The 23,029-nt window shown below is 55.3% G+C and overlaps 1 protein-coding gene across 4 annotated transcripts in view; it reads right to left on the bottom strand.

The window, feature by feature from the left end:
- SCN5A (sodium voltage-gated channel alpha subunit 5) overlaps positions 1-23,029 on the bottom strand; it is a 101,206-nt gene that overhangs the window by 67,197 nt on the left and 10,980 nt on the right. For all 4 annotated transcript variants that reach the window (XM_070455436.1, XM_070455433.1, XM_070455435.1 and 1 more), the window contains exons 2-5: positions 16,952-17,277; positions 14,175-14,293; positions 5,620-5,709; positions 4,193-4,321 (exon numbers count right to left, since the gene is read on the bottom strand). In XM_070455436.1, coding sequence (XP_070311537.1) covers positions 4,193-4,321; positions 5,620-5,709; positions 14,175-14,293; positions 16,952-17,224 — 611 coding nt within the window. In that variant the 5' untranslated portion in view covers positions 17,225-17,277. The remainder of the gene's footprint in view (positions 1-4,192; positions 4,322-5,619; positions 5,710-14,174; positions 14,294-16,951; positions 17,278-23,029) is intronic.

Here is a 23,029-nt window from a genome sequence, read left to right on the forward strand (position 1 = left end):
TCTGTGAGCACGTCTGTGACATGGGGGCCTGCTGCCTCTTTCACTCAACCCAGAGCCTGGTGCCCGACTACTTCCCATCTCGGGGCCCTAGACCCTCACCGAAGCCTCTCTTGGGGCCCTGGAGTATGCAAGGCAGGAGAGACCCTATATCTAGCAAAGGGGCAGCTTCAACAGCGGCCCAGAGCGGGGTGGAGCAGAGATCCGTGCTGCCCAAATGCTCCATCAAGCCATTCTACTCTTTCTGCGGTGGCCAACTCTCAGGGCAGGGGCAGACAGCTGGGGTGGGATGGCGGGACCTGACACAGAAAGAGCAGACAGTGGTGGGGTAGAGTTCTACCCCATCACACCAGCCCCAGTGCGAGAGGAAGGCTTCTGGAGGCTGAGGAGCCCTGAGGAAGGCAGAGCCCGGCCTTCCACCTGCTCGGCCCCCATCCGGGTATGCAGCCTTCCCCTTCCAGGCAGATGGCCCCGCCTGGGCTGCGAGGCAGAGGTACAGCCAGCACGTTAGCTACTGCGGTGATTGTCACCCTCTCCTCTCTGCCCTCCCTCCCTTCCCTCCAGGTTTGGTTTCCATAACAACCCCAGAAGGTGGGAGGCAGCTGGTAATGCCCAGCTGAAAGGGGGGCCACAGGAAGAGCTCTGGCTGGAGGGTTGCAAGTGGAGCCTGACAGGCTTCCTGGCACCCTCCTCTGACCCTCCACAATCTCTAAAGTGGGTGGGACTGGGGATCAGGTGGAAGCCTAAGTCAGAAACATCAGATTAGGGGTGCTTCTCAAGGTTACGAGTTAGGAGACCTGGTTTGAGTCCCTGCGTTGTTGCTGATTCATCCTACAATTTGAGGCAAGGGGTAGGCTCTCTTTGAGCCTCAGTTTCTCCATCGTTAAAACCGAGGGGAGGCAGGGGAATGTCACTGAACAGAACTTTCCTGCCACTTTGATTATTCTAGGAGCCCCACATTACTGAATCACTTTGGTTATAGCAGAATGCTTTTCACTGCATCACCACAGCAGTAATTCATTGTTTTCACAAAGCAGGAGCATTGTCAATTGAGGTGCTGGGCCAATCTAGCCCAGAGAGCAAATCTGGCATTCCAGGCAGCCCCAGGGGAAGTGAGCGGGCCATTTCTTGTGAGACACTCAGAAACGTGGAAGCAGTCTGGTGGCCTTGGAGGTTTCGCTCTGCTTTTTCAGCCCAGGGTCAGTATAGAATGAGGACAGGAGGCCTTGGTGAGCAAGGCCCTCCTGCTCTGCGATTCTGAATGAAGGGAGTAGTTTCCCTTGGGATTCCGTGGGGGGCTGACTGGGATTCTCTCACGAGACAGGACAGGAGGACTTCCTAGAAGCTAGATGGAGAGGACTCAGAGCACTGCCCAGTCACGGGCTGAAGCCAAGTTAAAACTTGGCTCCTGACATGACAAGGGGCCCAGGGTTCTGGGCATGTTGTTGCAATAACCCAGTTCTCTGCTCAGGCTCCAGGACAGGAAGGTAGGGGAGGCTTAGGCAGACGCTGTATCCTCCTCCTGTGACTTCAGGCCCTCAGGGGTCTGTGGATCACCGCCCACCTCCCGCTGGGCACCTGAGAGCTGGGGCCTAGCGATCCTACCCCACTCTCATCAGTCCTGGCTCAGACACAGAGCACACTACCTCCCTCCTCACACCTTGGACGCACCTCCCAGCTCTGGGCTCTCAGTTGATGACCCTGCTTCTTGCCACAGAGAAAGCAGAAGCAATCAGAAGAGAAATCCCTTCTCTCATCATCGGTTCTATCAATCCACCCCCACTGCCACTGGGAATTCTGTCTTCCCTGCTCTTAGGGCCAACACTCCTCCCAGATCCTGGGTTCCCGACCCCTCGGGGCCAGCTCAAGGGCCTTGCTCCTGCAGTCGGCCCTTTTCCACCATCACCAACTTGCCCTCTCCCCTGGATCGTTCCCATCAACCTGCACAGATGCTCCCTTCTTTAGGGGTCCTCCCTTCACCCATCCGCCCCTCTGATCACCATCTTACCTTGGGTCCTCTTTTACAGCAAACCCCACAGACCAGATGGGTACACCTGCCCTCCTCCACTCTCCTCCCACCCTCCCCCGAGCCCTCTGTGATCAAGTGTGTGTCCCCCGTCTTGTCAAGGTCAAGGGCATCCGCCACTTTTATGCTGTGGACTCCAACAGTGCATCTCGGGCCTCACGAGCCTCCTTCGAGTCGCGTCCCCTCGTTGGCTTTCAGGACACTGCTCTCTCCCCGGGGGTTCCCGCCAGTCTCTCTGCTCCATCCTCCTTCTTCCTGACTCCACGATGTCGGAGCGTCCCAGGGTACAGTCCCCAGGCAGCTTCCCTTCCCTGGCGACTCTCCCAGATGATCTCATCCGGTCTCCTGGCTTTAAATACCATCCGTATCCCGATGGCTTCTAAATTTATACCTCCGAGTAGACCTCGTTCCTGAACTCCAGGCTGGAAGATCCAGTTGCTGATTCGGTGTCTCACCCTGGATGCTTTCATACTTAAGATATTCCAGACCGGATATTCGAGTCTTCTCCTCCCTCCGTTCTCCAGGCCGACACGTGGTCACACCAGCCACCCAGCCGCTCACGCCAAAAGCTGCCTCGAGGTCTCCTGTCAGCCTTACTTTCAAATACCCCCAGAATCTGACCATATCTCACACCTTCTCCACTGGGACCCTGGTCCCAGCCACCATCCTCTCTCTCCTGGTTACCAAAACAGCCTCTGCGCTTACTCTTCCCCAGAGTCCCACCCACAGAGCAACCAGGGCCACCTCCTTGATGGCAAAGCAGCGTGCGCCCCGCCCTGCTTTTAACCCCCATCAGCTCTCATCACACTCGACTCTTTTCTCAGCCTGTAGGGTGAAGTCTGTCTCCCACAGCCCAGGGCTCTTGCCCTTGTTAGCTCAGCTCTGTCCAGGCCTAAATCGACACTGGACCCCGGGCGAGTGGTAGCCCCTCTCCGAGCCTCGGTTTCCCCACCTGTAAAAGGGTGGGCTGGGGTCAGCTGACCAGCAGTGTGCCTAGAAACGGGGGCTCTGCTGCCTGTTCTGACCGGCAGACAGAGAGCGACCCATCATCAAGGTCCAGCTTCTCTCTTTCCCTCTGTCCGCCACCGTACGGCTGAGCTCAGAGCCGCTCACAGCCAAGGGCCAATAGAGACTTCGTCATGAACAGGCGGATTTAGTCAATCTGAGAAACCTAGAAAGCAGCAGCGGAACTGCACCTCAGATACCACCCAGCTCAACACCACCCCTTCACCAGTGGGGAAAGCGAGGCTCTGAAGGGGCAGGGAGTATAACCCGCACCGGCCCTGCTGTGGCCAAGGTGTAGGGTCCAGCCCTGCAGCACACTGGGCTCTCCACACACATCAGTCTTTCAGAAAGGGTTTGACGGCTAAGCCCCTGACCACAAGTCCTGCATGAGAGGCCTGCCCTGACCCCTCAATCCCGCCAGAACCCAGCATCCGTTGTCTGAGATATCCAGAGTGGCATGCCTCAACCCAACCCCTCAGCAAGGGATCTCCTCCCAGGCAAGGAAGTGGGGCTTCAACCGGTGGAGCAGCAGGCCTAGGGTCATTTCTGCTCACTGAGACCCTGGATTCAGTCTGCTCATCTGTAAAATGGAGATAAGGAACCCCAATCCCGTCTACCTCTCTGGCTGGTGTGAGGACCCAGTGGATCATGTTGGTGACTAGGAGTCTCGCAATGTGCCAGACGTGGGGTCTGTGAGTGGAGATTGAAGCCACGCCAGGGTGCCTGGCAGGAGCTCCTGGGGATGTTTGGCCACTTCTCTGGGCTCCTTTGCTCTCTCTCCTGCAGTTTAAGTCACCTTGGAATCCAGGTCACTTTTCATAGTGGCCTAGAGATGTCAGGTTGTAACACTGGTTTCCCTTGATGGAAAGTGCAGAGGGTGCGAAACCAGAATCTTAATGAAGCCCCACTTTGAGCACAAGGCTGCCATGGAGCCACAGATGAGCCAGTGGCCCTGACCCCTAAGGAAGCCTGAGCTACACTGAACCCGTCTCTCCCCACCAGGATGAGTCAAGGGCCTCCATGCCATCTCCCACCTCCCAGCAGGAAAGTGGGTTGCTCTATAGCCACCTGCAGAGCTGACGTGGCCTCAGCCTGGGGCCAGGAGTGGTGCCCACGCCCCTCAGTGTGGCCTCTCCCAGAACAGCGCAGCGACAAGGTACTTACGCCATGATGATCACACTGAAGTCCAGCCAGTTCCACGGGTCCCGAAGGAAGGTGAACGCATGCAGGCAGAAGCCTCGAGCCAGAATCTTGACCAGAGACTCGAAGGTGTAGATGGCAGTGAAGGTGTACCTGGGGAGGAGAGATCAGCGGGAGGGTGAAGCCTGCAGGCCAGGTTGGCATGAGCCCTATGCATCTTTCCCCCTCGCGAGGGCCCTCACACCAGGCTCTCTGCAAAGCCCCCACGGCAGAGTTGAAGTTGGGAGCTGGAGCTTTGTTCCAAAAACCTGGTCGGCTAATGCATCATCCTGTTTACTCAGCATCGTGCACAGGGCTCGCACGTTCCCATGCGAACTCTCTATCTTCTATCTCTCGGTTGTCTTGATGTAAGAAGACCCTCCACCTATCTCCTCCCTTCAGCCCTGGGGCCACTGTAGGACTGTCAGGACACTCAGAGTCACGGCCCTGCACTTTTCTTTGTGGCTTCTGAGTGGATAGCGTGGTCTATCGTCAACCACCTACAGGTAGGTGGGTACAGGTGTCTACCTTGGGCTTTGAAAGGGGGTTGATGTTCTAACACCTGAGACTAGAAAAGGGCTATTCTCTGTGCTTGGGGCCAGCTGAGCAATCCCAAATGCTCGGATGCTGGGACTGCAGCCCACAGGGCCAGATGAGGAAAGGGTCACAGCCCTGCTGCTCCCCGGGTCTTAGCAGCTAGATGCAGAGCGCAACATCAGTGATGCTGCTGGGTCCTGCATGAACAAGGCAAGCCGCCTAGGGAAGAGAGGCTTCCCCAGCCTTTTGTTGAGGGTCAAACACACCAGGAGTGTTGGGTCCTCCTAGAGCCCAGAGGTCAGGTACTTTCATTTGGGAAGGAAGAACTAGGCAGCTTTCTAAAACTGGTTATAGAAAGTAGGACTTAGAGAAAAAAGGCAGCAGAATGTGGTACTGAGCTAGGGAGAGTCCGGGGCCTTTCGTGGTGCCCACAGCCCCAAGCTGCACAGTTTGAATCGGTTACTTCTCCAGTTCTCTCTCATCTGTCAAATGGGCCCAGTGGCTGTGCCTGCCCTATGGGGTTGCCGTGCGGGTTATGGGACATGATGCATACAGTTCTAGGACAGTGCCTGGTGTGCACTAAGTGTTCATTCAATTATTAGTTAGTATCGTCTCTGTGCCTTCTCCAAAACCTTCGGGTGGGTCAGGGAGAAAGCCCTCCTTTTGTCAACCCTCAGGAGAGCTTCCTCTCCCGAGGCCACAAATCAAAGCACAAATTTGGCAGGACTGGAAGCAGCAAGAGAGGGAAGGGCTGGGCCAAGGGCACCCCAGGTGGGTGAGACCTGGGCCTCTGCTCAGGTGACCTTGAGGCCCAGAGTCTCGAATGGGAAAGGCAGAGGGGGCAGGGCCTGCTGGAGAGGCCTGGGGATACTCACTCGACATATTTGGTCCAGGGTGGAGGGTCGTGCTGGGCCATGAACACGCAGTTGGTCAGGATGGTACACATGATGAGCATGCTGAAGAGCGTGGCGCAGTGTCAAGGAAAGTCGCCTGCAGGGGGCCACCACCAGCGGGCCCCACCCCTGGGCTCCACACCACCAGGCCAAGGCTGCCAGGTCGACGAGACGAGGGCTCCCAGGAGACACTCCGGGGCTCTGCCCAGTCCTTGCCAACCCCTCCCCTTTGGGGCCAGACACCTGCCCTGCTCCACAGCCTCTGACAGGGACCAGACCCTTGAGTTTGAGCTATTAGCAGAGTCCCTTGTAGGGCCCATCCCACAGGGATGGATGGAAGGAAGGAACCTCCCAGACCTCAGAGGTTTTTACCCACGGCCGCATGGGAGCCGTGTCTTTGGCCACACTGGAGGGAGACGGGCATTTGTAAACGGCTGCTCGGAGGCCATTGTTCTGGGGAGAGGGAGGCCACGATGGCAGGGCTCTGAGTGCCCTCCTCCACTTCTACGGGAGTGGCCCAGGCTGACCTTTGAATCAGGACTTCTGCCAAAAGGTATATGCCCTGTCAGGACACAATGAGCTGGGGGAAGCAGGACACCACTTCTCTGGCCGTTGCTTCTTTTGCACACACAGGCTCTTCACTCCTGGCCTCTGCTCCACCTAGTACCCTGCTCCTCTCCTTCAAGGAGCTCCCCCTCAGGGCGGTCTGCCCCTTGCTTGTTGCACCCCCAGGGCACCAGGCACCCCTCTGGAGGCATGGCTGCCTCCCTGAATGACAGCGTCCCTCTGTTCCCACCACAAGGGCGGCTCTTTAAATGCCACGACTGTGTCTTGGGCATCTTTGGGGCCCTTGGCCTCGAACTGAACTGCTCCAGGCCTTGTCTGATCCCTGACTCCTTGGCTCCAGGCCCCAGACGCTGCCTCAGACTGGATAAAGCTCTGACTGACTGCCACGGCCTCCCTCACTTCTACCAGAACTGCGGAGGAGCACAGGTCAGACGCTGGGCCTCCTGTGGGCGGGGACACCCATGAGGGTCCCAGCCCTGAACAAGGACACTCTGCTGCCCTCCGGAATCTTCTCCCAAGTCCGACTGGGGAAACTGGGCCTCCCGCCCCCTGTAGCTGCTCCCAGGGTCACCATCTTGCCTTGGCATCGGCCCGTGGGGCGATTCGCATGGACGCCCCAGGTGCTGCAGTAATTGAACTCCGGGGCCTGCCTTTTCCCTCCCATCACAGTTTCACCCTTTCCCATGGCCTGCCCAACCTCAGGCCCAAGGCGGAGTCCAGTGCAGTCAGACCGGAGAGGGGGCTGAGCTAGGGTTTTGATTTCTGGAGGGGGGCTGGTCCAGCTGGGGAGAGAGGTGGGATGTCTTCCACACCTCCAGTGCTCCTTCGAGAGAATCCAGGGAATCAGGGAATAGCATGTCAGATCCAGCCCCCACTTTTATAGCGAATTCTCCAATTTCTCATCTGAGATGACAGGGGTCAGGTTTGGGGACCCTCACCCCTAGTCAAACCAGGATTCAGTTCAGTTCAGTTGCTCAGTCATGTCTGACTCTTTGCGACCCCATGGACTCTAGCACATCAGGCTTCCCTGTGCATCACCAACTCCCGGAGCTTGCTCAAACTCAGGTCCATCAAGTTGGTGATGCCATCCAACTATCTCATCCTCTGTCATCACCTTCTCTTCCTGCCTTCAATCTTTCCCAGCATCAGGATCTTTTCCAAGGAGTCAGTTCTTCGCATAAGGTGCCCAAAGCATCAGAGTTTCAACTTCAGCATCAGTCCTTCCAATAAATATTCTGGACTGAATTCTTTTAGGATTGACAGGTTGGATCTCTTTGCAGTCCAAGGGACTCTCAAGAGTCTTCTCCAACATCACAGTCCAAAAGCATCAATTCTTTGGCGCTCAGCTTTATTTATAGCCCAACTCTCACATCCATACATGACTATTGGAAAGTCATACGACTTCTGGAAAGCTGGTAGCTCAGCTCAGAGGCCAGGGCTGCAGGGAGCCCTGACTTCTCCCCAGCTAGGGGGTGCCTCCCCAGACACTGGGGTCCTTCCCTCAGCTTGGTATCTGTCCCTCCCTCTGCCTGGGGGAGGGTCTTCACCACTGGGCCTAGCTCCTTCTCCAGCATTCAAGGGCAGGTTAGATAATCATCTCAATAGCCCTTCTCCCCTACACACACACACACATTCCTCACACCCCGGCTCCCTGCCAAGGCTTTCCTCACTAGGCAGGGAATTAACAAGCCCCTTAACCAGCCTTTATTCATCCCCAAAGATCCATTGCTTAACTGTCTACTGAGGATCAGATGATTCCTGACATATGAAAGTAATGATGCTAACAGCAAGTATTTATTGAGCCCTTCTTAGGCGCCAGGCTCTGCTCTCTGCATCCATTGACTATTTCTCTTCTCCCAAGAATGCAGGAGGTGGAAACTTTTTCTCCATTCTAGAGATGAGGAGACTGAGGCAAAAAGAGGTTACCTTGAAGGATACTCTAGTAGGTAGAATAATGCCCCCCAGCAGAGAAAATCAAGTCCTAATCGCTGGATATAAACGCTCATGTAGATGGCAAAGGGGACTTTGCAGATGTGATTAAATTAAGGATCGGGAGATTATCCTGGATTATCTGGGTGGGCCCAATGTCATCACAGGGTCCTTATAAAAGAGAAAGAGGCAGGCGTCAGCATGATGTTCGTGAGAAAGACTCCACCAGCTGTTGCTGACTTTGGAAATGGAAGGGGGCCAGAGCTGAGGATTTTCCACAGCCCCTGGAAAACAGAAAAACCTAGAAAACGGATTCTCTCTGAGAACCTCCAGAAAGAACTGTGGCCCTGCAGATACCTTGTTTTTAGCCCAGTGAGATCTTTTTTGGACTTCTGACCTCTAGAACCATAAGATGACAAGTCTGCATTGTTTCAAGCTGCTAAGTCTCTGGTAATTTGTTGTAGCAGCCGCAGAAAATGACTGTGGGTCCGACCCTGGTCAACGGCAGAGCCCAGATCTGAGACCTGGCCATCCTGATGCAGGCTCCACTCTGAACTCACCATCTGCTGCTGCCTCACCATCTCTACACGATGACAGCAAAGCCCCCTGGCCCCTTCCCTCACCTCCAGATTGAAGGGCCTGTGGGAGTCACACTGTTTCAGGCCCTCAGCCGCCAAGCGGGAGTGCTGTCCCACGCTTGGACTCTGACACCTACACGGCGCGATGAAAACCACCGGGTGAAGGGCTCTGTAAAGTGTGCGCAGACAGCCATCCAGGAAGACGAACTGAATTCTTTGTCATTTTTAAGAACCCACCTCACATGAGCACATGGGCATGGCTCTGTGTGGGAGACAGGGAGACCTCCAAGCCATTGAACTGCTCCGAGATAGGAGATTATGAGAAATCAGACTTGTCTCTGGCAACGCTGAGCAGGGAGGCTTCCTGGAGGAGGCATTCACACAGGCTCTGGAGGCTGGTTAGGGTTCCTCCAGCAAACAGTCAGTCCAGCTGTTCCTGGGGAAGCTCAGGACTAGAGGTGCCTGTCTGAGGAGCCAAGCCTCTCCCCACTGTGGTCATGCCACTCACGGCTCTCATCAGAGTGGAGAAAAGGCAGCTTGGCAGAGAGCAGCAGTGTGGACAGGCTGCCTTGGACCAGAGGACTCGGCTGGACACAGACAGAGGCGAACTGCAGTCTAATATCAAGACCTCGGGAAGGGCCAGAGCAGACAAGCCTTCTGAGCCCTGCCAGCCACGGCCTGCGCTGCAGGGGGAAGGGAAGGTACCATCTCAACGAATTTTGGCTTCTCCAGACACAGCAGTGCCTTAGCGTGAGTTGCCTGGACTCCAGTCTCTGCCACTTGACTGCTCAAAACCCTGCCTGGCTCTCCAGTTCTTGAGGACGGCCCTTCCATTGCTCTCAGTCATATTCGGGGAGGGGTGTGTGTGTGATCCTTTCCTACACAGACTCTGGTCCACGTGACTCTGCCCAGGCATCCCTGAGTTCCCACGGAGCCACGGCACGGCCAATCCCGGAGAAGTCAGGTGCGCTCCTGGCCAGAGCACAGCTGTTGGCACTGCCTGGCGGCTTCAGGCCAATGACAGAGCTGGTTTCATGCGTGGGCAGTGGCAGAGGCCAGTTCTCCAGGGCTGAGCTGAGCCGAACATCTTCAATCCTGTCATGTCATTGTCCCTAAACACCCACTCCCAGCCTCATAATTAAAACGCCAGCAAGGACTGCCAGCCTGGGTTGTGGGGAATGCCTAAAACTGGGGCTGCCTGTCTTCAGATGCTAAGGAGTCAAAAAACTCCCAATGAGAAGGGAATTAACAGTTGGCGTATTTTCATATATTTGTTCTATTAAATGAACACACCACACACACACACACACACACACACACACACACGATTTGATTGCCCATTTGAATCTAGAAGAACGTGGGAGGATTTTGTGAACAGATCCTGTGCACCCAGGAAGGCAAAATGCTGCTCGCCATGAACGTGCGGCGTCTCTGAATGTGACTGCAGTGGAATTTGGAGTTCTGTTGGTTTCTTTTATTTAATCCTTGCAGGAACACATTCTGCAGGATTATAACAAAAATACATCGGGAAAAAAAGTTCTCCATGCCCATATTTACTTTTTAGGCAACTTCCCAGGGACGCACTGAGAGCGTGGAGCCCAGAGCAAAGCTGAACGGAGTTATGGTGCGCTTGCCAGCCTGTCACTGGGAATGCCTGGATTGTCACAAGTGAGAGGAATTTCTTTCTGGAGAGCAGGGCCTGTGTTCCTGCCCCCTTTCAAGTCAGTCTTTGTCCCTAGTGCCCTTTCCAAAGGGCCTGGCACAAAACTTTGCACATTGGGGGCTGAGATGTTTGAATATCTGTAGAAATGTAAGCAGACAATTTGCTTCAGTTTTGCAACATGAAAAAGTTACGAGAGATCTGTGGCACAGCATGACTGCTCTGGACACTTAAGAATGGTTAAGATGGTCAATTTCATGTTATATGTTTTCTACCACACAAAGTGTGTGTGTGTGCACTCAGTCACTTCAGTCTTGTCTGACTCTTTGTGACCCCATGGACTGCGGCCCACCAGGCTCTTCTGTCCATGAGAGTCTCCAGCCAAGAACACTGGAGTGGGTTGCCGTTTCCCTCTCCAGGGGATTTTTCCAACCCAGGGATCAATCCCACGTCTCCTGTGTCTCTCGCACTGCAGGTGGATTCTTTGCTGCAGAGCCACCGGGGACGCCGGCGCATGTGTGTATACATGTGTATATTCTGTGTTGTGCTGCGTCACCCAGTCACGTCTGACTCTGCGACCCCATGGACTGTAGCTCATCAGGACCCTCTGTTCTTGGGGATTCTCCAGCAAGAATACTGGAGTGGGTAGCCCACTCCAGTATTGAATTTTATGGTATGTGGATTTTATCTTGATTGAAAAATGCATGAAGAGCTTGTAGATTTGAGGGTAACCATGCCCTCCGCCAGGGGAATCTTCCCAACCCAGGACTGAACCCAGGTCCCGCACTGCAGGCGGATTCTTAACCCTCTGCGTCACCAGGGAAGCTCAAGAATACTGGAGTGGGTAGCCTATCCCTTCTCTAGGGTATCTTCCCAACCCAGGAATAGAACCAGGGTCTTCGGCATTGCAGGTAGATTCTTTACCAGCTGAGCTAGCAGGGAAGCCTATCTATATACAGTCATATATCTGTATCTATCTATCTATACACAGAGAGAGAGGGGGAAATTTTGTAAATCTATCTATCTATACAGAGGGTGGGGGGGCGGAATTTTGTAATTCAAGACCTGAAATCTGTATGCCTTAGAAATGCATGGTGACTGCTGATGGGCATGGGGCTCCTTTTTGGTGATAAAAATGTTTTGGAACTAGTGGTAATGGCTGCACAAACTTATGAATATACTGTACTGAATATAAAGTGTACTGAACTGTACACTTTAAATGGTAAATTTTATGGTATGTGAATTTTATCTTGATTGAAAAATGCATGAAGAGCTTGTAGATTTGAGGCCTCACACTGGTGGTTCTGATCTGGAAGGGGCTAGGTGTCTTCATTTTTAACAAACTTCCCTGGTGCCACTCAGACTGACATTTAGAAGTGACTGCCTTGAGCAGTGAGTGCACAAATCATAGTTGTTTATTGCTGTTGTGCCTGACCCTTTGCAACCCCATGGACTGTAGCCTGCCAGGCTCCTCCGTCCATGGGCTTTCCCGAGCAAAAACACTGGAAGTGAGTTGCCACTTCCTTCTCCAGGGGATCTTCCTGACCCAGGGGTTGAACCCCCATCTTCTACACTGCAGATTCTTTGCCAGTGAGCCACCAGGGAAGCTACAGATCACGGAGACTTTCCTAAAACACAGGTTCTGGGCCCGAGATTCAGCAGTTCCTGTGAGATGCTTCTGATGCTGCTGCTGCTGATCGTGTACCACACTTTGAGGGCAAGACCTGAGGACACAGGAGGGCTGCTCCCCAACCCCACAACCCAGGCCCCTCGTCTCCCTCAGTGCCTCCCGAGCCCGCTAAGGGGCGCTTCCATCCCCAGGTAGCAGAGCATCAAGGAGCCACTAAGAGCCCAGCGCGGGGCCTCCCAGCTGCTGAGCCACTTCCCTGGGGCAGCTGCCCTGGGAGACGAGGCCCCCCTCGGAGCCCTCTGGGCCGGCCCTGCTGGGCGGAGCCAGCTCCTCACAGCCTTGGAGCCAGCACTTGGCAGACCCTCTGGCCAGGCTGGGGACTGCATTGTCCCTGCTGTCCCCCTGGCCCACCTGCCTCCCTGGCCTCAGCCGCCCCATGGCCCAGCCTTACAGGGACCCCGGGGCTGCAGGTGCATCCCCAGGGGCTGAGCTGACTGCTAGAGAGAGCTGGTTGGTTAGATACCTGGAGGAGAAGCCCCAGGCGGGAGCCAGAGCGCGCCTGCAGAGAGGCCACGCCCTTGCAGTGAGCCCGCACTGCTCTCACCAGGCTATGCTCACACGCCGGCAGGAATGACAACTCCTCATGTGGTTGTCTAATCACTCTTGGGCGGGGGCTGGGGGGTGAGGGGCTGTAAAATTCCCAAGGGGGCAAGGACAGGGACTTATCCAGTTTGATAAGCACCCCAGAGTGCCAGGCAAAGTGTGTAGCACCGCCAGGGTGCTTGGGAACAGCTCAAAATTAAATCTAGAACCACCCATGCCTCACAAAGTAGGATGCAGCTGTGAGTAGTAGGCTGCCCCATGGATATAGTCCCTCCCCACAGTGTCTGCCCACCCTGGAGACTACCGTGCTGATGCCACAGCCACGCCTAAATGGGGGGGTGGTGTTCCCTGGATGTACATGTCTCAGGATCCCCAGGAGAAAAGTTGGAGGGGGCCAGAGAGCATCTGTCTGCAGAAAACAAACGGGCCCTAAGGCCCTCTGAGTGGTCCCTGGCTTTGGGATCAGTGTTGGGGCACAGGTGGGCAGACTGCGGAGCCAGGAAGGAGCGCCTCTCATCCCTGCCTGGATAGGAAAGGCCCCCTAATTAGTCAGCATTTGGTGACTCAGTTCCCCACTAGACAGCCATTTTCCCCAAGCCTCCTGCCCTGCCCAGAGGCCTTGGCCTTCCATCCAGAAGGGGAACGGAGAGGGGACTTTGGGGAGCTCCCTTGGGCCCGACCTGCCAACCCCACAACTAATCACACTACTGAGCCCAGCGGCATTGATCAATTAACAGCCAAGCCAGCTGCAGCTAAAGCAAAGTTGCCCCGGCCCTCATGCTGAAACATAGGTGCCTCTGACTACATAACCAGACACCCGCCCTCCCCAAGAGGCTCTGCGTGTGGGATCCCTTTTTTGAAGCCCAAAGAACAGCCATTTCCCTGTTCCATGCTCGGTCTGAATGGGACCCTTCTAGGACTCAAAGGCCACTACCCATCCCTCATCACACCACAGCCCACCCATCGGTCTCCTCCACAGCCTGAAGCTTTTTCAGGCTGTGGTTTACATAATTTAACGCTAACCAGAGTTCTTTGAGATGCTCTGAAACTGCAAACGTTTTGTCAACACCTAATCAAAAAGCAAGTGTTGCCTCCCTCGAAAGAGGCCCACGTGTGACTAAACCAGAGGCCTCCTGATTGGGAAGCAGTTTCTCCTTGGTTGAGCCCTGGTGACCTGCCGGAGGTCCCTGCCAGTGGGTGGGGAGGTGCAGGGCGTGGCAGGGTGGGGTGGGGTGCAATGCGAGGGGATATGGGGAGCCAAGACCAGAATCAGGGGACACTGACCGGCCTCATTTCTTCTGGTTTCCTTGATAGCTCAGCTTCTAGGACGCTTCTCTCCTGAAGAATCAGCCAAATCTCCCAAGCCTTCATGTGTCCACTATCCTCCAGGATCTTGTTAAAATGCAGATGCTGAATTGGTAGGTCTAGGGTGGGGTCTGAGAGACTGATGTCCAACCGGCTCCCAGGTGAGGACTGACCAGGAATCAACATTGCCCTCAGTCCTAAACGCCCTGTCCAACCTCCTTCCCCGGGTGGGGCCCACACAGCAGGGATGGATTGCAAAGGATATGAATGAACCAAGATCTTCACAGCCGCTCTCCGGATGGGGTGGAAGGGGCTGAGGACATACAAGGCGTTGGTGGCACTGAACCGGAAGATGGTCTTGCCTTTGTTCAGGACGATGAAGGTCTGTGGACAGAGAGCCACTTTAGGTAGGGTGGCAAACCTAGGTCCTTATGGAGAGGAGCTCTTGGGGGGCAGTTGTGGGCTCAGAGGCCTAGAAGTCTGGCAGAGGGGTAGGGTGAGAGGAAGAGGAGAGGGCCTGACAGAGGGGTGGGGGTACCAGCAGCTGGACGGTAAGTGGATCCTCATACCTATGGCTGGGCTGGGACAAGATCAAGTTCAGGGGATTGTCAGGTTGGGTAGATTTAGTTTCGTTTCAATGAGAAGGGGCCTTTCATGATCCTAGCTGAGCTGTCATCATAGCAGAGGCCAGGACCCAGCTGATGCCCCCTGGTTCCCCTCTCCCTCTGACTCCTCTGTGCTTCCCCACTGGGCCCACTGAAGACTGAGCGTGCGATGAGGGAGCTGGGTCAGCAGGGACAACCAAAGAGGGATAAGAAAAATATAGGACTCAGCCCAGGAGACAGAATCTTTCCCTGGGACCCTGTCTCCTGGAGTGCAGGCAGATGGCATCTCCAGCTGACACCAAAGGCCATGACCTGGAGTCTTCCTCACCAGGGTCATGTGTTGCCCAGGGTAAACTTCACGTTTCCGGAAGATTCTATCTACACAGCACAATGAGGCATGGGAGTGGACAACGGGTGCTGGAGGCTGCACCATAGCACATGGAGTGGGCATCTGGGCCCAATGCCGTCTTTGAGGACAGCGGCCCATCCCCGCCGGCTACAGCAGGCACTGCTGAGGTGGCAAGGCCTGGGGCTGGGCTTCTCGCAGGGTTGAGCTGGTGAGATAAGGTTCTATTTAATCTGGGCTAGGGAGACAAGTTGTCCAGAAAGATCGGGACTGAAAGTTCTGCTGTGTTACCTGCGTCACCCCATGGGGTTGCAGGCAGTGTGACCAGGCATCAGCAAGGGAAGGCAGGAGGTTAGAGACCAGAATCCTACCTGGGGCCACTGCTCAAGTATCCCCGGTCACAGGGACAGGAGAGTGTTCCTGACTGCCCCCAGGCTCAGCTGCCACCATCTCCCAAAGCCCAGCTCAGCTCTGGCCCACTCTCAGTTGGGTCCCTCTGCCATGACTCCAGGCTGTGAACTCCAACTCCATCACTACTTGGATGCACCACTCAAACCATGGCTTGTCCCAGCTGTGGCCTTAACCCCAGCCCTAATTCCAGCTCTGACCAACCAGGATCTAGGCCCTCCCACCTGACTAATCCCAATATGGCCACAGCCCTCACCTTCACCCAGCTTGAGTCACCTGAACTGGGGGGTGGGGAGTGAGACCAAATTCAAAGTCTCTTCTTCCACATGTGCACATAGCCTGGGTGGGCTTTACCGCCACCCATGCACGCGTGTGTGCACACAGGGAGATAGCTGTGCATCACTCCCACTCTCAGACCCCTGGTCTCCTGAATGCAGTCTCAGTGCACAGTGATACCCCGCTCAGACTCCTGGTAACACTGACACACGACACTCACAAACACGAGGTGCTGACGCTTGGCCTGGGAACACCAACCTGTCTGCCCCCACTGCTTCCTCAGCCCGGGGACTGACTGCAGTGACGTGCGCAGGACCCATCTTCCTCGGCACCCAGCCTTCTGGGGAGAGGCCTCCACCAAATTGAAACCCACCTTCCCCTGGCCATGTAGCCCAAAGTGTGGGCACCTCTGCAGGAGCCCTGGGTGTCCGTGGTCTGGCCCGCTACAGGCCTGGGCGCACGGTCTTGAGAGGTGAGGCCAGGGCAGGGGCCCCAGATGGGGGAATTTATCTCCTGGGTAGAAACTCATGCTGGAGGAAGCTTGAGTTACCCCATCCACATGGACAAAGGGCTTCCCTGCTGGCTCTGATGGTAAAGAATCTGCCTGCAACATGGGAAACCCAGGTTTAATCCCTGGGTCGGGAAGATCCCCTGGAGAAGGGAATGGCAGGCAATCCACTCCAGTATTCTTGCCTGGAGGATTCCATGAACGGAGGAGCCTGGCGGGCTACAGTCCACGGGGTTGGACATGACTGAGTGACCAAGACACACTAACAGTGGACCAAAGTCCCTTCCTCTCCCTACACTCTGAAGGGACAATGGCAGAGCCGCCGGCTTCCCACTCCTCTCAGATTTCCCATGAGCCGTCACAGTCCCATCACCAGCCCAGAAGGCCCAGATGCTGCTGCTGTGGCCCCCAGCCCGAGCCGTGCTGGCACAGCCAATGCCCGGCAAATTCTCTGGGGCGGGGCGGCAGGGGCTACATGCTGTCCCTGGTTGGGGGAGGGATCCCATGCTGTGCTCTGAGGCCCAAACTCAACTCAGGACAGGACTCAGGGCCTGACTCCGACTGGCACACACACCACGGGATCAGGAGTCCTCCAGGGCTGGAAATCTGACCCCGGACTAGTCCCTGAGTAGATAGTCCACCAGGAGGCAAGATTTCCAAAGTGGTTGCCTGCTCTTTCCTTCATAGTACCGAACCATCTCAGGCTGCATAATTCTGGGCTTTTTTTCTGGAACTCCAAAGTTAAGGCGATTGGAATATAGATTACTAATGACTTACTTCCCCGAGGCCCAAAGGAGCCAGCCCCAAAAAGAGCCCCGTATGCAGGCGAGACCCTCTCCCTGTCTGCCTGGTCGACTGAGACGCTGCGGGGAGGTGGGGTGGGGGTGGGTGGCAGTCACCTTTTGAGTGCTATAGAAGGGGTCCAGGTCCTCCAGGGGCTCCCCGATGAGTTCTCGGGGTGGGTTGCCGTAGAGATCCGGCAGCTTTTTGGAGGCCTGCAGGTCCAGCTGGGGCCGGGGAGCCTCCTCCTCGGGCGGCCCGTCGCGGCTCTCCTGCGAGGCGGCGGAGCTCCGGGCCTGCTTCTCCGCCATGCGCTTCTCGATGGCCGCCAGAGACTCCCGGGTGAACCTGCGGAAGCTGCTGGTGCCCCGAGGTAACAGGAAGTCTGCCATCTTCTCATCCTGCTTCTGGGGCACAGGCTCTCCTCACTCTGCCTGTAGGGAAGCTGAAAGACACACAGACATGGGGCTGATGCTGCACCCAGGGCCGGGGGGCACGCTGGTCAGACCTGGGGGGAGCGTCTGGGCCTGCTGGAGGGAAGGACCCGCATCCTTGCAGAGATGTCCCCCACCTCTCCACAGGCACACCCGGCAGATGCCCACCCGGGGAAACCCGGAATCCTCTGGTCTGCGGGGAATGCAAGGGGATCTGCAGGAGGGGCACTCATACCTTCCCCATCCCAAGGAGCAACTTTGAAAGCAAGTACGCATGAGACACTGGGTCACCAGTGACCCTTCATCCTACCCTATTCAATACAAAAGGAAACCCTCACACCTGTGGGTTCCCTGACCAAGCCCACTTTGACACACTTCTCACAACTGGTGCCCCCCCAACCCTCTGGGCTGAGGAGTACACTCCACGGGAAGGGGCTGGTCATCTTTTCCTCCCAGATCTCTCACAGGACTAGTCCTAAACAAATGAATGAGGGGATGAATGATGAACACGCAGGCGACTGGCAGGCGCATTAGAAGGTACCCGGTGCTGCCTTCCTCTCAGTTTGCCTCTTCTACAGGACACCCTGGGACCCTGCAACGGTGATTAGAAGCCTTCCGGGCCAGTGTACGAACCCTGGGCTTCTTTTCCAGGCAGTTCTCTGGCCTGAGTGGTGGGACCAGAGGGCGGGGGGCAGTTTGTCTGGTCTTCCCACCGTGTACCTGTGCGGGGGAGGGTGCCCAGGCTTCACCTGGGGCACGGAGGTGCCAACATCTGGCAATGGCTGGGGCATCTGGATCTGCTGACAGAGGCCCAGGAAAGTCCTGCAGGTTTGGGAAAACAGCTGGGTAACAATTTGGCAGCTGCCATCCAGATGTTGGCAACCTGGCGTACACAGCTGCCTCAGAGCCCACCCCACCAGAGGATCTCAAGGAAATCCCCGAGGGAGACAGCCTTCCAGAGGTGGGAAATGCTGACGGAGCATCCCAGACTCCCCCACGCCTCCACTCGCTCCCCTCCCCCTGAGTCTGAACAAACCCCGAGAGATAGCAGAACCAGAAAACGGTAACCCCGCCTCCGCTAGGATGTCCAGCATGTGACGCCATCCGGGGAGAATGTGGCTCCCAGTGGCCTCAGATGATCCAGGACCTGGTGTGAACAGGCTCTGACTCTGACACCAAGGCTGGACAATGTGTGCCCGACCGCCCCACCAAAACAGGATGTGGTCAGCCCAGCTCCCCAGGGGGACACTTCAGCCAATGGGAGGGGGAGGCCGTGTCGCTAATGACCACATCAAACCCAGGCAGGGCCGGACACCTGTTGGAGGTCTCTGCCAGGACAAAATCCCTTTCCGTCAAAGATCGGCTTGGCCTTGATCTGACTCCTGACACACGTCACTGCTGACCCCAACAAGCGGCCGCCACCCTGACCCCTGCGCATACCCCGCCGAGGGCCGGGGCCCCAAGCACCGTGAAGTAGGCGCCTGGCCAGGTGACAGGTAAACAGTGAGCAAACACAACACAGCCAAGTCTCCAAAGGGCGCCTCTGGTCCCGGGGGAGGCATGGCGTGGAATGTGTGAAGGGAAGCCAGAGGAGAGAGGTCCCAGGATGCTGTCAGAACCACCCGTCCTTCAGCTACTTGCTCTTCTCTTTCCCTCCAGTAAAGTTAAAGGGATATCCTTGTTGAAAAGGGCAGGTGAAGGAGCAGGTCCCCCTTTAATCAAAGGCTGTCCCTCTCTACCTCCATCTTTGCAAGCACAAAGACAGGCAACTGTATGTAATACTTATCACCAAACGTGAATGGTGATTTTTTTCCCCTGGCTGATGGGAATTTAGGTAATTTTAAACTTTCTTCCTCGTGCTCTTCTTCAGTTCTTGAAATATTTATGATGATTCTGTGCTACTTTTACAAAAACAATAAACTCATTATTCTTTTTATTTTTTTAAAGAAAGAAGCCAGCCTGGATGCCAGCAGCCCTTCCTTGCAGGGCAATCCTCTTCACTCTGAGCAATCCCTAGTCCTATAAATCAGGAAACCTCCTCTCTTGCCTGGAATTATTTCCTAAAAATAGTGTTCTCTGTCTCACTGTATCCATCTGTGTCCACACGCCTGCAAGGTTTCTGGAGACACGTGGATGCCCATGGACCTATGGAGTCTTTACTGGCACATACCGTGTGTGTGTGTGTGTGTGTGTGTGCGTGCAAGCTTGCACCTGCATATACATCTGTTCCAGTAAAAGTGTTTGTAAAATTTGTATTGAAATCAACTTTTCATGCAGATTGGTGTCCACATCCTAAGTGTACACACATGTGGATGAATTTCCACAAAGTGAACTCACCCAGTATCTAGCATCCAGGTCAGGAAATAGGTAACTTCCAGTTCCTCTGAAATAGGTAATTTCTAGTTCCCCTTCACTCCCCAACTGAATAACCATCCTCCTGAGTGCTAACAGTCAGGAGACCAGCTCTGTCTCTGTGTTCAGAGGCACCTAACAGACCTCTTGGAGTGATGGGGAAAAAATTCGGGGGAGGGGATTGCATCTCATTCTCAAATTAACCTCTACCTGAAACTTAACATCTCCTTCCATATGAATATAGGCAGCAAAATGGAAGGACCAGCATTACCAGTGACCAACAGAAATGCAGCTGTTTCCCTGTCCATGACAGGGGCTGCAATATCTCAAATATCATTAATGCCATGGCCACTTTAAAACTGAGGCTACCCAGGTGGTTCGGTGGTAAAGAATTCACCTGCAATGCAAGAGATGCGTGTTCAATTCCTGGGTCGGAAGATCCCCTGGAGGAGGGCATGGCAATCCACTCCAGTATTCTTGCTTGGGCAATCCCATGGACAGACAGCCTGGTTACAGTCCATGGGGTCGCAAAGAATCAGACACGACTGAGCAACTGAGCATGCACATGTATTCGAACCATTGTTAGATATCATCTAGTAAAGTAACCACGAAGCACCAACAATGGGGCCCTGGGTCCTGGGAAGGATCTTTCCCCAGCTGGCTTCCAGCAGGGAACCAAACCCCTGGAGCTTGGTGGTTTGTGAAACCAGATTCCAGAGGAAGTTCCCGGCTCCCCAGCAGCAGGGCAGCTTCAGGTTCCAAAGTAAACCTGCCAAGAGCACGCTTTGTCTCTGGGTCCCCACAGGCGGCCCACTGTGGGCGGGTGGGATCCGTTTTCTCCCTTGTTCTCCGCTGCCTGCACCTGCCTCTGGCCCTGCCCTTCCCTCAGAAGCTCGGGGCCCACGCCCTGCTGAGCCTGAGGCTGAGACTGGCTGAGCCCCGGCTGCAAGCTTTCCGGTGACACCAGGGTAAGGAGACGTCAGAGCAGATCTGAGGACACCCCAGAATCCATACCCTTCTGGCATAGGCGCACAGGCCCTCAGCTTTGTCAGAAGGACCCACCTCTGGCTGGGGAAGTACAGGGGGCCTCTGTCTCTCACAACTCCATCATGTGGGGGAGCCGGTGCCAGATTTGATTCAAAGCTCACACAAAGGTCATACTCTTCTAGATGCCAGCATTTCATGACTCGCACCCTCACCCAGGACAGCCTCTCCATCTGCACCAACTTCTCCACTGGCAACAGTCTCTCCACCTGTACTAGTCTCTCTACTTGAACCAGTCTCTCCATTTTGGACTGCCAGGAGATCACATCAGTCAATCCTAAAGGAAATCAGTCCTGAATATTCATTGGAAGTACCGAAGCCGATGCTCCAATACTTTGGTCACCCGATGCAAAGAGCCGACTCAACTGGAAAAGACCCTGATGCTGGGAAAGACTGAAGGCAGGAGGAGAAGGGGATGACAGAGGATGAGATGGTTGGATGGCATCACCGACTCAATGGACATAAGTTTGAGCAAGCTCTGGGAGATGGTAAAGGACAGGGAGGCCTGCCATGCTGTAGTTCATGGGGTCTCAAAGAGGTGGACACGACTGAGCGACTAAACAATAACAACAACTCCGTTTATACCAGCTTCTCCATTTGTACCAAATTCTCCATCTGCACCAACATCTTCACCTGCTCCCTAGGCTGGGTCAACCTCTTCCAGTTTATCCCTCTTCCTGGGCCAGTTTCCGCTGTTCTGTCACTTAAGCTCTAAGGAGCCCTTACTCCATCCTGTTCCAAGTCCATCAGCGGATTACCACGTGCATCTCTCCCTAAGTTCTGCTGGCTCCTAAGAGTTCTTGGGGGCTCTCAAACCGGCTCCTCCTGACATCATTTCCTCGGACACTGGCCACTATCCCCCAACTCCACCAAACACCAGGCCTCCATCTCTACAGTCACTGCCCTGGGATGGGCTTCCTGGCTCCAAGTGGGACTCGTCTGATCCCACTGCCACCACCTCCTCCCTCTTTCCTTCCACCCAGCACGTGTGGCTCCCACCGCTCCTTGGCTGAGACACTCCCAGCACTGCCGCTGGCCTGTGCGACGGCCTGAGCGTGAGTCACCGCAGGCTCCTCTCACCGCCCCACCTACTCCAGGAGGCCCTCTCTGACTGCCCCCACCCACACTGACCTCCCTCCTCTGGGCCAGGAGGCTGAGCCCGCATCCTGTCCTGGAGCCCTTTCTGGCCTCAGCTGCCCTCTGACAGTTGGTGGAGTGGGTCCGGTCTCCCCAGGCATGTTGGAAACCTCTTCTTAGGGCAAGGCTGGGTCCCTCCCTCCCTGAGTCACTGGCCTGTAGGTACAGGCATTCACATCAGGGAACAGATGCTGCAGGGAGAGAGTACTGACTGTTCACACCAGAAGCTGGACCTCCCTAGACGGTCTCATCCTTTTACACCTCCCGAAAGGTTTCCTGGACACACGGGGCACACAGCTGGTGCTCAGTCAACGGTGGTTATGATGCCAGGACATGGGACACGACAGCCTGGCAGCCCGCAGTGCAGCCGCGTAGTGTCGGGGTGGAGGGACACGCAGACATGCAGGGTGTCAGCACTGAAATTCCTGAATCCCCAGATGCCCCTCAGTCCTGGGAAAATTCGGCCAGCTGGCCATTCCCTGAGGTGAGGAGGGACCCGACTCCAGCCTAACCCCTCCTTGCAGCCCTTCCTGCCCACTCTCCTCCGGGATCCTGAAGGCAGTTCCTGAGTCGCGCCTGGCATTTTGGTCGCCTTGGAATCGAAGCCTCTGGAACACAACAGGCAAAGAGTATTCTTTGCCATGTAAATTTATGCAAAGCGCTCTGTGGAAGTGGTTCCCTGGCTTCCTAGAAAATCTCCTCTGGCTTCCTTGGCTCTGGGCGCCTCCTTCCTGCCCTGCAGCCCAGGTGACCTCAGGCCGGAGCACCGATGGCCCTGGGCACTAGTTTCACCCCTGACCTCTGCCTGCCCCTCAGTCCCGGGGGCCCAGCGAGCTCAGGAGGTAGGAGCTCACTCCTAGGCAGAGGTAAGGGTACCAGGAGCCACTTCATTTCTTCCTTGAGGAGAATCTGTTGAAACTAATCAATAACTCAACACAGATTCATTTTATTAACTGAATGACTCAGTGAACATTTAATTGGCACCCACTGTACAAATGACTTCTTAGAATACTCTTCTTCCTCAGGTGATGGATTTCAAATCAACAGGTGCAATGATAAGAAAGGGAGAAGAGTCACCAGCTGGTGTCTACGCACTGTGGTAGCTTGTAAGGATATTTCCACTGGGTGTTGTTGAGACTGGCATGAGGAAATGCCCTGGGCCAGAGAACCCAGCCTTGCATCCAGGTCTGTTGCCTCTCTGTCTCTGAAAGACTTCCAAGTCCAATGCGG

The sequence above is a fragment of the Odocoileus virginianus genome, chromosome 26, assembly GCF_023699985.2.
Source record: "Odocoileus virginianus isolate 20LAN1187 ecotype Illinois chromosome 26, Ovbor_1.2, whole genome shotgun sequence".
In the NCBI taxonomy this organism is placed as follows: domain Eukaryota; kingdom Metazoa; phylum Chordata; class Mammalia; order Artiodactyla; family Cervidae; genus Odocoileus; species Odocoileus virginianus.